We start from the raw sequence: 16,484 nt of genomic DNA, 5'->3' as shown, positions 1-16,484 counted from the left end.
AGGCAGGACTCTACAGTACCGAGAACGTACTAAAGAGTTCACATATGCTGGATCATGTCTGCGCTCGATGAGTAAATCCTTCAGAGGCAGATCTACATCTTAGATTACATCTTACAGAAGAATCATCCTTTCATAACAAAGTGCTTCCCAGACATCTTGTAATATAGTCAGAAACACAAATGCTAAAAGCATGGCAAAAAATATTTTTGCTTACCTGCACACAGTGGGGGTTGAGCATTCCATCGATTTCCTTCACAGACTATTGTGGTGGCACCTATTGAGTTGAAACCATGGTAACAAGAGTAGTGCGCGACCAGTTTGCCGGATGCAGAAGACAAGACAAAATCCCCATTCTCTATCGCCATTGGACTGCCACACCGTTCTAAATCTAGAATAGGACGACAGTGATCTGTCATATTATTGTTTAGTGAAAGAGTAAAACTCGTGGCGATGACCTCAGTTGTCCAACTAAGCCCACCTCGCCCGCGCTCCTCTCTCCAGGCTTCCAGATTGACGGACGGTAGCCGATCACAGGGGATGTAGCCAGAGGGGTATTCACCGAACATGAAAGAATCCCGAGGGACTTCCTTTATGTCGCTGTTGTCACAGATGATCCGAGACAGAGAGCCACGTAAAAGTTTGGCCTTCTGCCGCCGGGTGAAGACACCTTCAGCCTCCCACCAAAACCTAAAGGACAGATTACAAGCGAGGTTGGCGATAGTGACGGACGTTCATTGAAGTTTAGTCGACGGTAATGTACCTATCGCCATCGCGGAACGCTTTCATCTGCTTTCCAATCAGGCAAGCAAACAGGGGACCGGTTCTGGAGCCGGGCAAGAGGCTTTCAACAAGCCCCCCAAGCCACACGTCAACATTATCAGGATGTTTGTACAGTTCCAATATCTTCTCAGCAACCTGGCGGTCGTTCGCAACGTCTTTGAAGTCATCCCTCGTCTTAATGAGCTCCAGTCCACAGAATGCTCTCCAGTCGCTGTAGCCTGAAAAGCAAATTGTTGCTTATCAGCGTTATCAGCATGGAAGAAGTGCATGAAAATGGTTCATATAAAGTAAAAAAAATATATTAAAACATCTTCCTTTTTATTTCTATCTGTAAATTTCAAGATTTCTTTTATTATTATTTAACTCAGAAACAGCACAGGTGGAAAATGTGATTGCATGCAAAACTGATTTATATGAGCAGCACTGGAAAGCAGAATTGTAAAGATTAAATAAGACTGATAGGAGCAAACTTTGTAAAAATAAAATAAAAAAAGCATATTCCTGTAATGAAAATGTAATTAAAATGATCAAATCGTTGCGATTCGGTGGATATCCTGCATTCCCACGCATCACGCACCTGGGAGGGCGTGGTCCCGCCCACGCTGAAGGTTCAGTGCAGCCAGGTCCGCGCGCTGAGGTGCGTTCAGAACAACCAGTCTCTCCGTCAGCTCATCTGTCAGCGCCATGTCTGCACTAACGGACTTCGCTGCAGTTCCAATTACACCTCTGAGGATTGGTTCAACACCACCTGGACAAAAAAAGAGTAGCAGGAATCAACAATCATTTAACTCCATCTGAGATGATACGCTTGATGACAAACAGGAAGTCACCAGAAAGCTTATTTCCTATTGGTCTAAGCGTTTGATGCCTCAACCCAAGCAGGGGAGTTAAACAGATGAACGCTGTTGCTTTCTTTCATGACTTGTAACACGTTTTGCTCCTAAACTAGGATTTGCTGCTACTCCCAAGCTGAATGGCACCCCCCCTCCCCCCCAAAAAAACATTTTCATTATGGTGAACAGGCTGAACAGACTGTTGGGGATGAATGTGCTGCTTGACAAAACAACTCTCGGTCGCATTAAAGCAATCCGCTTGTGTCATAGCGGTGGGACGACTGAACACGTCCTTCTGATTCACCGCAGCGGGGCGACGACCCCCATGGGAGGCCAGCGGAGGGGGGGGGGGGGGGGGGGCACTCTGATCCATTTTAATGTGAACTTTACACTTGAACAATGTTGTGAATCAAAAATATCCTCACAGAAAGAAAAGATGTCCCTGTGATTCTGAATTAATCACAGCTACATTGTTACCTGAATGCCACAGCGCCACTGAATACACAAACAGGCTGGCGCAGCACCGCGCAGTAGAATGAGGTATTTTAGAACTACGTGTCATGTTTGGTGAAAGAGTCTGTCGATGAATGCCTTCAGACTCAAAGGTCCAGTGTGTGCTTTATGCTGCCTCTGTTCAAATCTCAAAACATTTGGAGATTCGTCCGGGGGGGGGGGGGGGCTAGATCACCTTGATCCCTTTAAGAAACAGGTCAATTCCCTTCACTGGAAGGAGTGTAGGGCAAATGAGGCGAACTGTGATTAACTAAGTTTAAAGGAACTACACGCTGTCACAGGTTTTAGTAGTAATTCAGTGTATCTGCGTTTCGGGATTCGGCTCTTTATTGTGTGATTGAGTTTTAATGTGGGCAAGTGGCTGCAGTAATGAAGCGACCGCTCCCAACGGTCTTGATTTAAAGTCAAGACACACGTGTTACATAAACCAGTTTACCAATAAGCCTTAAAGGGCAATAGTTTAGTTACCAATAAGCACATAGCTTCTCATTAATGACTTAAATCTATGCGTATCAATATTTTCAACACTTCGGGCATCAGGATCTGCTCTAATCTTGGATTTAAGGTGCGTTTCGGCCGATCCTGACGCGACACAATAAAGTTACAACATGCATGTAAGTCTTTTTATTCAGTTATTCAAAAAGCTTCTGAACTTCTGTACCGTTTGCCAAATTTGATGTCGTGTTATTGTTGTTGTTGTTGTTGTATATGTTCTCATGCCGCAGCTCCCTAAATATGTGCATGACCCACAAACTGAACGGTCACAATAATGAGAATATGACCCGTTTGGTAATTACTTTTCAACAGAAGGTTGCGTAAACCAGACGTCCGCCGTCGTCCCTTCATGTTTCTCACAAAACAACATGAACATAAATGAATAAATAAAGACAGAAAGGTGACAGAACTTTCGAGGGTGAAATAAGGGGCACCGCAGCTTGAGGAGAAGCTCCATGTCTCGTCTGGTGCCGCATCATTTTCACATAACAAATGAGGCACTGTGTGCTACACAATCATCTAATCTTATTAGCTAATACAATGTGTTCTGTAATGAGTCTCCTGTAAGTCATGTAAGCTGCAGGCCTTCATACTCTCTATTCCATGCTGCCTGTTCCTTGGACTATCTTATTTGGATCATTTCCTTGCACCTAATTATTGCACTGACAAACAGACATTCGGTGCCGAGGCTGACCTAAATTGATTTTTTGTTTTTTCCATTCCCTCCACTCATTACTGCCTGTTTAGTGAGCTTGAAGGATATTTTATTAGTTCCATTCGGCAGCTTCATAAGAGTGCGCTGACCTTCATTGACTATTCTCCACGGACTGAAGAATGTCTTGTGCAGTCTCAAGGGGGGGAAGCGCTCGTGCTCCTGGAAGCTCTCGTTCAGCCTCCTGAGGATCGGGGGGATGGTCGCGTGGCCAAACCGGAACGCAGCGGTGGCAAACACGTTGGAGGCCGACGGGTCCGTCGCTGGATCATAGCCTCTGTACGGGCCGATGTGATGGTCGAAAGCCTCCGGGCCGATAATCTTTGGGACGTAATCCCTCATAGTTATGATCTGGGATTAGATTAAAAAAAAAAAAGAGCATCAACAAATTCCACAGGCATGAAATCAAGCATTAATTCTGAGGATTGTACGCCTTAGAAGCAGCGATCGCGTTAAAGCAGATTTCCATAGGGTTTCCACTGTTTATGCACCATCCCAAGATGGTCCATCACAGTTCTATCTGTCCTTATCACTGTATATAAAAGGACTCTGTTCTTCACCTGGGCCTTACAGCAAGTCACAGTGGTAGAAAAAAGACACACACGTTACAATAATCTTAAATGTTCAATGCAAAAGGAAATATTGGAGCAGGATGAACGTGGAATCAGTGAATTCAAGGATGCAATGGTGGGATAAGCATCAAGACTGTATTCTGAGTGTGACAATGGGTCAGATATAAACTCATAGGCTAATAAAATCAATCGGAAAGCTGAAGAGAGAAAAAAAAGAAGAGTGTCATATGATTATTATGCATTCATGACATGCAGGCAGCATCCTGCGTGAACTGAGGCTGAGCTACGTCATGTCAGCTGTGACAAGAAAGCCCATTTTAGAATGACTCAGTTCTGAGCCACAGTCCTGGAGATAATCCCGGTCCCATTTGAGGAGCCGTCACCGGAAGTTTGGAAAACATTCATCCACACAGCGATGGAATTATAAACAGACACTAACACTCGCTTAAAGCGCTTTCATTGCACATTTATTTTGATATTTTTTACGTCTCTGGGAAGCATTCCAGTCTTCACCAACTGCATTACCATGACAACCACAGTTTCTTTTCGGATGAATATCTAACACAATAGTAATAACGTCCGTTTTCTGCTAATAATAATCCTTGTAGTTATATTTATCTGTGATTTTCCTTCCAATCATGGAGATAATCATCTCGATATTTCACAGACAAATTAACAGATCAGAGAAAAGTTATCAACAAGCCAATCAGGAGAGACCGTGACACAGATAACCAACCGCTGGTTCTCAGGAAGAAATAAGAATATATGTCTTATACCAAAAGCAGAAGCTGGAATTCGGTGTGCAATAAGCAAAATTCATCTACATAAGGAGATAAGGAGGCACTGGTGGCCGTAACACAATGGAATAGATCTATTTTGCTATCAGTTAGCAGATGGACTACAATTTAGGAATGCCACAGTAAAGACATGCAGTTGAGTTTGCATGAGGTAAATATTTTCTTTCTATTTTCACTTCAAAAGACAAAAAAGGGCAAGAAGTGCATCAGATGCATGCAAACCTGGACCAATAAAAATGAACCTCTTGTGAAAGTGAACGCAAGAAAGCACAGACGTCTGCAGAAGCAGCTCATCCCCCCGCACCATCGCATCTGAAAAGCAATCCCCCAACAACAGCTGACAGGATTATTAGTTTGACAGTTACCCAAAAAGAAAAACCCAACAACATTTCCCAAAAGTTTTCTTTAGGATCCAGCTCAAGAAATTGATGGTTCCATGCTGTTGCTGTAAAAAAAAAAAAAAAAAAACAGAGGAAGAAAAATCCTGGATTCACCTCTTTATCCAGAAACACTAAAAAGAAACTGTCAGCCTCTTTTCATCTGCCCCAAACTCCCACCAAGAACATCCATCCAGCAGTTTCTGTATAATTCTGACAAAGGCAATTATTTTGACGAAAATATTGAATTAGATTGCTGGACGAAAATATGAAGGAAATCTCTACATTAGATCTGTCTATTTAGTTTAATTGGGGCGGGGGCTTCTGAATGTGTTTTCTTCATCCTGTGGATTATGGCACAAGGGATTATAGTGCATTAATGAATGTGTCACGTTTTAAAACCTTTTTTTCTTCCTCTCAATAAAAAAGGATTCACACCACGTAGACGTACTTCCATTTATTATCTCAGTCTTAATGCAGGATGTAGGCGGCTGACATTTCCTTCACCCTTTATAATGCAGCCAGTCTACATAAGAGAAGACGAGGCGATCAATCATTCCTGCCTTCAGCCTATTGCTACCAGCAGGCGGACAACTACCGTATTGGCCCGAATATAACACGATGTTTTTTGCATTGAAATTAAGCTGAAAAAGTCGGGTCGTGTTATATTCGGGGTCTAGAATTATACCCATTCTGAACGCTAGATGGCGCCAGATATCGTTACAACGAATGGTGAACTGAACTCCCCAGGCCAAAGCAAACGCCTATCATTATTTTATTGCAATGCAATCGGAGGAAACGGAGTTTTGTTTAACAGTGCAAGTAAAATAAAGCAGCTTCAGTGATTCAGCACGTCTGGCCGGCGTCCATCTTGTGTTGCTGCGCTTCAGCCATTCATTTACAAATGTGACTGCACTTTAGTTCACATATTTAAATGTTCAGATATTAAGATGTGAGACAGTTTTTGCATGATTTGAATGTGGCAAAATAACATGCTTTTTCTCTCGAATTTATTGTTATAATCATTTGTTTCAGATGTACTGTAATTATTTTCTGTATAAAAATTGAAATTGGTGTTCAAAAAGTATTTTCTCAAACTTGAGTCTTGATAAAGAGGGGGTCGTATTATATCCGGGGTCGTGTTATATTCGGGCCAATACGGTAATCAGCATGATGAGAAGCAAACCGGACTTTATACAGCACAAAAACAGAGAATATGGAGCGGAGCTGATCAATCAGGTATGAAGGACGAATGCTTTATAGACGCTGTTTGTACACAGCCAGTAAGAGCGACGTAACCGCGCTTCAGTCCGGCCAGTAAGAGCGACGTAACCGCGCTTCAGTCCGGCCAGTAAGAACGACAGGGCAGCCTGTCGTTGAATCTCGGGAGAGTAATCCTTAACCATAGTAATATAGTTCCTACCTGTCATTTATTATCTTAATCATGTTCTCGTTTCAGGAGACTGAAATGTCTTTCGGTTCCACGCCACTCACCTGGTGCAGAGCTCCAACGATCTTGCGGGCTTCTTGATATACAGTCTCTGGGCTCCAGTGACCATTTATGTCTTTCAGCTTCTCCGCAATCCGGTTGTGTTCCCTGAGCCACAGCGTATGCAAGATGATCAGGGGCAGACCCTCGTTGACCCGACTGTCTCCAGCACTGAAACATTCCACTCTCTCCCCCTGCAGATCCTGGCGGCAGGCCGAGGGCAGGGAGGCGACGTATGGGAGGTATGCTCTTCCTGCGGGATCCTTCAATTCGGAGTTTATGGCAAGTTTCCCATTACGGCCACGCAGGTCGCGAAGGAAGCTCTCCATCTTGGGAGTGTGGCCATATACGACAGAAGCATCCAAGAATGACGTGATGGCGTTCACCTGCTGTCTCTGCAGAGCTTGTCGAATATCAGTCCCATAATTGACCAAGCAGGCTGGTACGGAGCGATGAAAAGCCATGCAGGCTCGTGCGCCAGGGATAATGGAATCCGCCTGTCGAGAGGACAAATTCATTTATCACCAATAACATAGCAATCTCATGTATTCATGTCTGCGATTATTGAATTTTGAAAGACTATTTTCACATTTTGGGAAATTTTTTGCCTCATGGCAGCCGAGATAACGAAGCTGGATCGCTATTGATAGCTGATTGATATCTGATCGCCTGTGTCTGTCTAAAGGTTGGGGGGGGGGGGGGGGGGTTGTGCAGCAGCAGCAGCCTATGGGTGGGCAGGAAGTCCAGGAAGGCAGCCCTTATGCTAACCCTGTCAAAACGCTGCTTCCAATCCTGTAGCGAATAGGCAGATATAAGCATCACACTCTAATCCAGTTTTGTGTGCCTAATCCGGATTGGGGGGGGGGGGGGGGGGATCATAGTGGCACCAATCCTGTGAAGACTGCACAATAGAGCCTCCCAAAACGTGGAGCTCTTCCATTAAAACAAGGACGGCAGTTAACTTGCATGGAAGAGAGTGCACAAATTCTATTGTTCTTTTACCTCACCTCAATGGGAAAACATGGATGTGTTTTTTCACACGTAGTCACACAGTCTGCGGAAGAGCTCTGAGGGGTAAACGTCAAATCGTGGTCGATGTACTGGCCCCACTCCACCAGCAGCTGTGAATAGAGGTCGTCCGCGCCCTTCGTGGAGGTCTTCAGTACTTTCTTGCTGACTTCCAGTGGCTGTTAAACACAATACGTTTTCTTACTACATGAAAATGAATATTAACTTTTTAAAATGCACAGACTGATGCATATTTAATGAGCTCTTCCGCTAAAGGATACTGCAATGACGGCACAAACCGACTCAAAATCAGTACAAATCTCATTTCCTGATTGAAAGAAATAATCATTGTCCTTATGACATGGATAACAATTTAATCTATGGAAATGTTCTGGTTTAAAGCGAGCAATAAGAAATATTGCACCAGTAATCTTGAAACAGTTGTGCTGTTCCTAGATTGCTGTGGACTTTATCTACTGTATAACATCTTAGGAAAATAAATGGACGACTACATCAACTTGGATTTGCAGGGTAGACCCGCTTCATTTCTCCGCCAGGACTTTTACGGCCTTCAGACATGGGATTTTGTAGATTACCAAGGGAAGTTGGAATCCATTATAGAGCCGTCCTTGGTTCCAACCCTTGGGTTCCCTCTCCCCGTCCTCGTATTCAGCTGGAAGCCATCTGGCCAGGGGAGTGTTGGCTGCTCCCCAGAGAGGATTTTGCCTGACAAAAAGAATCGTGACATGTGTCCAGAAATGCTGCAATGCGGTGGCATCGCTGAACCAAACTGAATCTGTCTTCCTCCAAAGGGTCAAAATCTTGAACAGCTGAACTTTTCCTAAATGTTCTCTCGGGTATGTAATAATAATTCAGTGTTTATTTGTTGCTGGGTGAGGGGAGCCATCTTCCTCTGGGGGCATGAAGGCCGATCATTCTAGCGAATAAACCGCTGCTGCAGAAGAACAGCTATTGACTGTAGAGAGGAAACTGCAGAAATCTCTCCTCCAGTCATTTTCCGTTGCACTTATATAAGATTGTTGATTATGTAAAGTAGCATCAAAATGAATGATGCAGAACCAGATAATTTGTTTGTTGAGTTCATCTATTCTTTTTCTTGTTGACACCTCCGGCCTACATAAACAGTAATGCAACTTGAAGCCAACATCTTGGTCACATTATTAGAGAGCGTATAATGGCAGTAGTGGATGCAGCCGTTAGCCTCCAGGATAAAGCAGAACTGGACGGTGAGCTGCAAATGACATGCTAAGTTCATGTCTTGTATTCATTTTTATACTTATCTTGGCTGACATGAGATTATTATTATTATTTCTAGCCATTTTGCTCTATGATTTCCTGAAAAATTGAATTATCATGCTGCATTAACAGATAATTTCAAAAGACTCATAACTCATTCTCTCCTTAAATTCACTGTTTAATTCATGCATTTTAGCGAGTCATGTTTTGCCCATTATAGACAGACAGACATTGTAAAAAGTGGTTCAGCACTGACTGCATTTCTGGCATTTTAAATCCTAAGCGTTTCCTCGGCTGGGCTTTTGTCATTCCAGTTGCATCAAATGACCCAACAACAGATGCATTATCTGTCTGCACAGCAAGGTGACTTTATTTGTCAGGATATCTTAAAGTAATGTGACTATAAATATGTAAGCTCTAAATAAAACAAAAAGGAAATAACTTTTTTAACAAGACGATTAATCTCATATTTCCAGAGAAAGGATTTTACAATTTGGAAAGTAACAATTACAGATACTGAAGGTGGAAAGTCCTGCAGTTCAACAACATCTTTGTACTATACAGGTACTTACTTATATCTTGTTTTTAAATATACTTTTTATATTGAAAGGTACTAGAATATAAATATAATTCCTACGAGGCAGGGCTGACATAATAGCAAGGATTATTTATCCTCCTAAATCCTTCCTTTTTCTCCATTTGTATTAAACATTGTACTGAGTACCTGTCTGTGTCACTGTCATGAGGAATTTCGTATTAATCTGATTTCCACTTCAGAGTCCTTTTACAATTTTCCCTTCTGCATATGGTATATATGAACAAATAGTTAATGCTCCCTCTTTGAGTTTCTTTTTGCTTCTTGTTGTTTTTGCCTGTGTCAGAAATATGGATCTCTAAGTCTGCAATACTCGTTCTAATACAGCATAAATACATTATATGTATCAATGAGGTCCTTTCTAAAACATGCTGGATCATCAGAGGTCACTTAGCTAACCTGTTATTGCAGGAGCCAGATATGGAGCGGTACATGTTGTGGCGATCATCCTGACAGATGGTTGCATGTGGAAGGCACAGAGACAGCTCTGCAATCAGCTCCACATCCTCCCACGACAGCATTTCTAGCCCAGTTACACAGTAAAGGGAACAAAAAGTGAATTGGCATTTAGTCCTTCCGTCCTTTGAGGGTGTTCTTAAATCACCGGGGCATTTTGCATGAAAATGATTTTGAAACCTCTCATTAACACGTCTCACTTTCTCATTCCCAATGGGGTTTCATCGCCGGGTGCAGAACGCATTGCCTCCTGATGTAACTGGATAGACTCAGGACCAACTAGCGTGATGAAACGTGTCATGCAAGGCTGAGCTAGTTGAAACAGTAACTAAAGTTATGCAATAATGAGAGCAGCCCTTCAGTTTAGAAAAGCTCGCTAGTCACTACTGATATTAATGCAGATGGCAGTGTGACTGCGAGGGGATCTTTGATCCCGCTAAACCCAAAAAGGATTTATTTAAAAGTAAACTAAACTAGAATAATAGTTCTGACTAGGCAATCATTGACAAGGATGGAGGTCTGCTTGTGTCGGTTCCCAGTCGTCCAGGTCAAGGTCAGTCACGTACAGCGAAAACGAAGAATCTACTGGACTTTTCACCTCTCGTCCAAGAGGCTTCAGCTCTAAATGACCAGATGCTTATACTCCTGTTGGAGCAGAAAACAAAGACAGGACCAAAACCACCAAGGCAAAAAGACTTCCCAGGAGTATTTGACTTATGAATGGCAATAACTCCTCAGGAGTCATTCAGACCTGACTAATGACTCGTCAGGAGTCATCAACATTCTTAAGGTCAAAGGTCGTTTGATGGGAAACGTCTTCAACCAAATGTAAACAAGTCCAGTTGATTCTTTGTTTTTGCTCTTCGGGATAGAGGACAGATTATCACATCTGAAGAACAAGCTCCTCCTATATTCATATTCATGGTGAAATAATAAGACGGAAGATAAAGAATAGAGCAGATTAGGACATTTGGTTGTGTCCAATTTGTTTCGACTACATGTCGTCCAGCTCTAGATCTTTTTGTTCTAGGTGAGTTTGTCCTGATTTAACAAATAAAATAATTCTACCTGGAGGTGTGACACTTCGTTCATGCCTCTGTCTGGCTTTATTTTTCAGGACTTGCAGAGTCGTTTGAAAAACCTCTGCAGCTCTGGATAACTCCAGGGTCTCCGGCTCTGTTTGGCGAAGGAATGCAAACGAATGCGTGGAGGGAGGTGCCGCGTTCTGTCTGGGCATAGACATCGACAGACACGATAAAAGTTTGACTTCCTTCTGTCCGTTCTTGGACTGGAATTTTTGTTGAAGTAAAAAAAAAAAAAAGAGGCCAGAGAATTTGGTGACTCGTTTAATTACCTTTGTCTAGAGAGGAGTAAGGCTTCATCTACAATTTGGAGGCTTTCCTGATATGAGGAGATGAGCAGCACTCTGGGAAATGTGGCTGCAAAATACACAGTATCATACAATAAATATGAACATCAGATAGATTGGGATTAAACGCTCAGCCTGCATGCAATGATGTAAAGGAGTTACATTCATGCAAGTATTTAGTTGTGATTCAGTTCAGGTTGCCACTTGTTTCTGTTCATTTACACTTTATTTACTATTCAGAAATTCATTAGTCAACAAAAACAAATGCAAATCAGCACAAATGGATTTGTGTTTCATGATGTTTGGCATAAAATCTGCTGATTAGACCAGAGAAACAGAAATATTGATATTTCAGTTCAGGGAAAAAAAACAAAAACAAATTTCAATCAGACGTAAGACTTTTGACTTTCCTGCTGAAATTTCCATGGCTTTTATCTCATTTCATTGTTTCACAAACAGACGGTCGCTAACCACATACTGTTTTATGTCATTTTTAATCACAATCAACTCTTCCACTCCCCTCGGTTCCATCGTTACCACATCTTCCATGTCAGCCATGGAAAAGTCGTACTCACAGTTGAGATGTTTGGCTTCATCAGCTGACAACCTCGGCAGAAGGATGCAGAGCAGCAGAACTGAGATATCGCTGCTGGAATAACGAGCCATGTTCTCCACGCGGCTCACAATGAACTAGTGGAAGGAGTCGAAGACCTGCACGCCCGTCAGAGCTGCCCTTATATACTCAGATAAAGCAGGAAGCCCGTTTTGAGGGGGGGGGGGACACACAGTCCTTGGACATACTGTTTCTCATTAAAGGTTTTGGAAGCGGACCACAGGGCCATGTCAGCGGTTCTGGTGCTTGCCCTGGAAGGTTTCCTCAATGCAAATGCAGCACTTGAGTTAGCATTCAGGGTCCGGCGCCACCTGTGGAGTCAGCTGTGAGAGTCACGGCCCATTGCTAGCTGAGCAGGGTACATGAAATCCATGCTTGACACGGCGCTGATGCAACTCCATGGAGCGTGGCAGCAGAAGCTGTTGCTTCAGTGGAAGAGCGGCTTCAGCCCAAAAACTCAGAACAAAAGAATTTCAGTTTGTAGCGTCGGATATATATATACCCTCAGAGAAGACTCTATCAGATTGGAAGTTTTATTCTGCAAAAAATAATAAGCTTTCGATTAATGTAATTTAGGTTATTATATATTGTTCCTCAGAGAAAACCGACTAAAACATTGATTTGAGCTGAAATGTATTGCACATTTATATTCAAGGCCAGAGGCTACAAATAGTGAAACAAGCACACGGTCCTCCTGCTGCTCTGCTATAACCATCATGTGAATAAACTACTTTCAACTCTCAAAAACATTACAGGAAATATATTTTAACACTAAAATTAACATGAAAAAAGTGAAATTATTAACTACTTCAGTGGTTTGGAGCGTTATTACCATACAATGTAATAACGACTCCAGATGGCAGAATTTCAAAAATCCTGGTATTACAGTACTGTCAAATAAAGTTCTCAAAATAAAATGTATTTGCAAGACACTTTGAAATCTGAGATGAAAGTGAGAGCCTGAACTGTGGTGGGAGTTGAGGGTAATAAAAAGTACCATCAGGATGAGTTTAGTTCAAAAATAACAGCCGTCCAAGATTCAGAGCTGGTCCGTCGCTCTAAATAACGCTCCTCCCACACTCATTCAAGTGCAAGTCTAAAATAAATAAACCTCGGCTGGCTCAGCAAAAGTCAACAAAATGAGATTATCCAGCACACAACGGACAAATAAGAATGTTTGTTCAGGAGGGATGTTTTGTCTTCTTATACGGCTTCAAGTTCTATCATCTCCAGTTATTTTCCATCTCGTTCAGTCTCATTTTGTTCTCCTTTAATAAATGTCTTTGATTGGCAGAAGTTCCGAGGGATCGTGCACTTCAGGTTGACCCACGCCCACATCTGTCACATGACCAGAAGCTGCTGGCGACTTTTATCAAATGAAGTTTGATATAAAAACTATTCTATTCAAAAGTAAGAAATATATATGCAAAAAAAGAAAACTATTGATGTCGTTCAAATCCTTCTAGGTTGAGTGACCCATGTCAGAGATATACCAAAGGAATAGTTTAATTACTATTTATATGCCCATTAAATATAAACCAACATCCAAGTGGCAGTTATTTTACTTTTTGGACAGTATATCCGGATTAATTCAGAGGGAAAACAAACACTAAATGGTCGTGACAGGGTTATGTGGAGTCTACTCTATGGTTGCCTGGCAACATGTTGACACGTCCAGCCACATCCAATAAGACGTTCTGTGCATTACTCCTTTAAAAACTGCACCTCGGAGAAAGGAAGCGCAGGCTGAGCTCATAAAGCAGATCAGGGATGAAATGTCGCCGCAGCAAGAGAAAGAAAAGGCTTCGATCTGCATGAGCTGCAGCGAAGTGACGTGGAAGTTAAGTCAGCCAGACAAGATAACTGGATATTTATCTTCTCGAGCTGGTCGGCTTCCACTCTGTCAGGATCCTGTCCAATAAAGCTCAAGATGCACTGCCAGAAGACGCGCCTCCATTGTCTTTGTTAACAAGGTGACGGATGATAAAATGGGAATCGATTTATTACGTGATTGCTTGGCCTGACAGTGATGACCCAGTTCCTGGAGCAGAGGCACAACATCGCGCTTTAAAAAAAAAAAATGTTGCTGAGAGCAGCACTTTCTTCCAGTCAGCTGCACGATGCTGCTGATTATAAACAACAGGACCGACTGGGGCCGAAATAAAAACATGTGGAGTAAGGCCCCCCCCTCAAATGTTTGGCAAACGGCTCAGCCAGTAAATTCAGACAACCTCGGTTGAGCAGAAGTCCTGCTAAAACAATGTCAACATGCGCTTTAGCGTTCTGCTCCACAAAAGGGCGCAGAGATGGATTTCTGCAGAAACCCAGAAGGACCTAAAGAAGCTTTCGGCCGGGCTTCACGAGCCATTCATTAAAAGCAGTGAGCATGAAACAGCGGAGGGCTTGCAGTGTCACTGCACTGAAGGGTTCTGGGTGGCCAGAGAGATTTTAAACTCAGTTATATTCCCTTTATTTGCGCCAAAGAATGGACACAATAATAAAAGCATTATACAGTTCAATCAAAGCAAATTAAGGGAGTCATGCAGCAAATCCTGTGTGAATCTCCAGTTTAAAAGCATGGCACCGTAAGATAGTCGGTCCGTGTATCTTTTGGTAATTGGATTTTTGTCTCAGAAACATGTAAAAAAAAAATAATAATAATTAATCCAGTTTTTGTCTTACAATACAAAAAACAAAATTGCAATAATAAGATTCATTTTATGTGGCCAAATAAAGAAAAGAGTGAAATGTAAATTATTTTTCTTTACATCACCGATACTTTATTGATATGGTGACGCAGGTTATTACCTCTGGTTATTACCTCTGATCAGGATCAGCATCGCTGCGCAACAGAAAGCATCTCAAAGAAAAGGGCAGAACTGTGAATTCATTTTGGGCGTCTCATAAATCAAATAAAGTCTTTCTTCCAACATTAAGTCACATTATCTACATCTATTCATCCGTTACAAACATTTCTTTACCAGTGCTTCATACAAAAATAGCAAGAACACGATATAGAGTCCGTTTTAATTGGCTCTGTGCGTAAAAAAATCTCCCATATTGCCGCCGCTCACGTGACAACGAGGACTGGTCTCCTTAAGTGTTCGTGTAATTTCCGTGGAAGCTTTGACTGCTCATAAAGAGAGGGTCCATGGACGCCACTTTGGCAGCAATGAAAGAATGTATACAGTGGAGGACGGCGGTCAGATTAGCAAATTCTAGTTCCTGCAAAACATGAGAGAGAGAGAGAGAGAGATACATACATATTTATATACTACGCTGCTGGAATCAAGATGCTGGTGAGTACCGAGATATTCCGAGTAATAGTTGAAGTCATTGCGTGTGTTTAAATTGATGTTTACAAGTCAGTCATTACCTTCATTTCTATTTGGCTGCTGTCGGCATTCTTGAAGAGAAGTTTTACCCTGGTCTTCCCGTCATCAGAGGAGCCTTTCAGCTGAGAGAATTTATAGCGCCACAGAATGGCCTATGAACCAAAGGGATTAAAACAGGTTTCAGTAACGACTGCAACATTTACACCCCACATCTGTCCACAGGGATACCTGCAGGATCCACGGCTTTGAAGCCCTTTTGAAGCCCTTTTCCACCGCGTGGGCTCAGAAACCCATTTGGAACATTTTATTTGTTATTTTTTATAAACACAAATTTCTTCATAAACTGGTTGCATTCTATTCTTATTCACATTTTATATGTTATTGCAGCCAAAACAGGGTTTGAACCTTAAAATGTACATTTTTAAACTTATTTTCTGGGCCATTCTGATTTCTGCTATTTAATCTTACAGTTTCCAACACAGTGCAAAGCTGGATACAGAGGAGAAGTGAAAATAAACACCTTACCTTTGAAGTGCCTTCTGAGCAGGTGAAGCCCGATCCGAAGTCTACGGTGAAGCACAGGACGTCCCCCTGGCTGCTGCACGTGTAGCTCTTGGACTGTCGAGAAGGAATCATTGTCTATTAACAGTTCCATGCATGTTGGGACTAAAGAGCCCTTAACTCATCTACTGTGGGAGTGGGAGGACATGCATCCTGCTGCTACAGGGAAGAGCCTTCTCGCTTTCAACCCTCGCCTCGTAAACAGTCTTTCGTTTGGTGTCGTTCTACAATGTCGTTCTTTGTTCGTCTATGAATAAACTTGTTGTAAAATCGTCTCTCGTGTCAAAATTTGTACTTCTTGCCGTAACATTCTGAGCCACTGCTGTCTTTTTTTAATGAACAGCTGGTTGTCGCTCTGTTGTCGCATCTAAAGCCTGCAAGAGGCCAATTGTGATGATGAATATATTTTTATATATATATGATGATGATGAATATATTTATTAAATAGAATGGTAGAGTACAAGTACAGTCACACAGTAGCATGTATTACAGTACAAATAAAGTCAAACATCCTGTCTAAGAGGAGCATTTCAAAAAAGCCCTTGCGGACTTGTTTCCGTTGAAAGTCCTTCGTACATAAATCATCCACAATTAACAATACAAATTTAACGATACAAATAAAGATAAAACCAATATTAAATTACTCAATTGATGCAACGTAACATTGACTATCAAGCCTCATTCGACCCTGATGAGCTCTGAATCCTGCGCTGAATGAGCTT

At 42.2% G+C, this 16,484-nt stretch overlaps 2 protein-coding genes across 2 annotated transcripts in view; both read right to left on the bottom strand.

Moving 5' to 3' along the window:
- Positions 1–52: 52 nt before the first annotated feature.
- On the bottom strand, positions 53–11,919 carry tpo (thyroid peroxidase). Its single transcript, XM_068752039.1, has 13 exons — positions 11,791–11,919; positions 11,239–11,339; positions 10,953–11,113; positions 9,828–9,951; positions 8,173–8,302; positions 7,576–7,755; positions 6,574–7,065; positions 3,426–3,684; positions 1,358–1,528; positions 761–998; positions 479–687; positions 215–388; positions 53–78 (listed from the first exon to the last, which is right to left on the bottom strand). The coding sequence occupies exons 1-13, from the start codon at positions 11,917–11,919 to the stop codon at positions 53–55; spliced, it is 2,394 nt and encodes a 797-aa protein (XP_068608140.1).
- A 3,043-nt stretch (positions 11,920–14,962) lies between these two features.
- The window catches only part of sntg2 (syntrophin, gamma 2), a 39,080-nt gene continuing 37,558 nt past the window's right edge, over positions 14,963–16,484 (bottom strand). Inside the window, exons 15-17 of the mRNA XM_068752038.1 lie at positions 15,727–15,819; positions 15,243–15,353; positions 14,963–15,091 (exon numbers count right to left, since the gene is read on the bottom strand). Coding sequence (XP_068608139.1) covers positions 14,963–15,091; positions 15,243–15,353; positions 15,727–15,819 — 333 coding nt within the window. The remainder of the gene's footprint in view (positions 15,092–15,242; positions 15,354–15,726; positions 15,820–16,484) is intronic.

Source organism: Brachionichthys hirsutus, chromosome 18 (assembly GCF_040956055.1).
Source record: "Brachionichthys hirsutus isolate HB-005 chromosome 18, CSIRO-AGI_Bhir_v1, whole genome shotgun sequence".
Classification (NCBI taxonomy): Eukaryota; Metazoa; Chordata; class Actinopteri; order Lophiiformes; family Brachionichthyidae; genus Brachionichthys; species Brachionichthys hirsutus.
The sequence above is the reverse complement of the archived record's forward strand: the minus strand, read 5'-3'. Positions and strand labels throughout refer to the sequence as shown.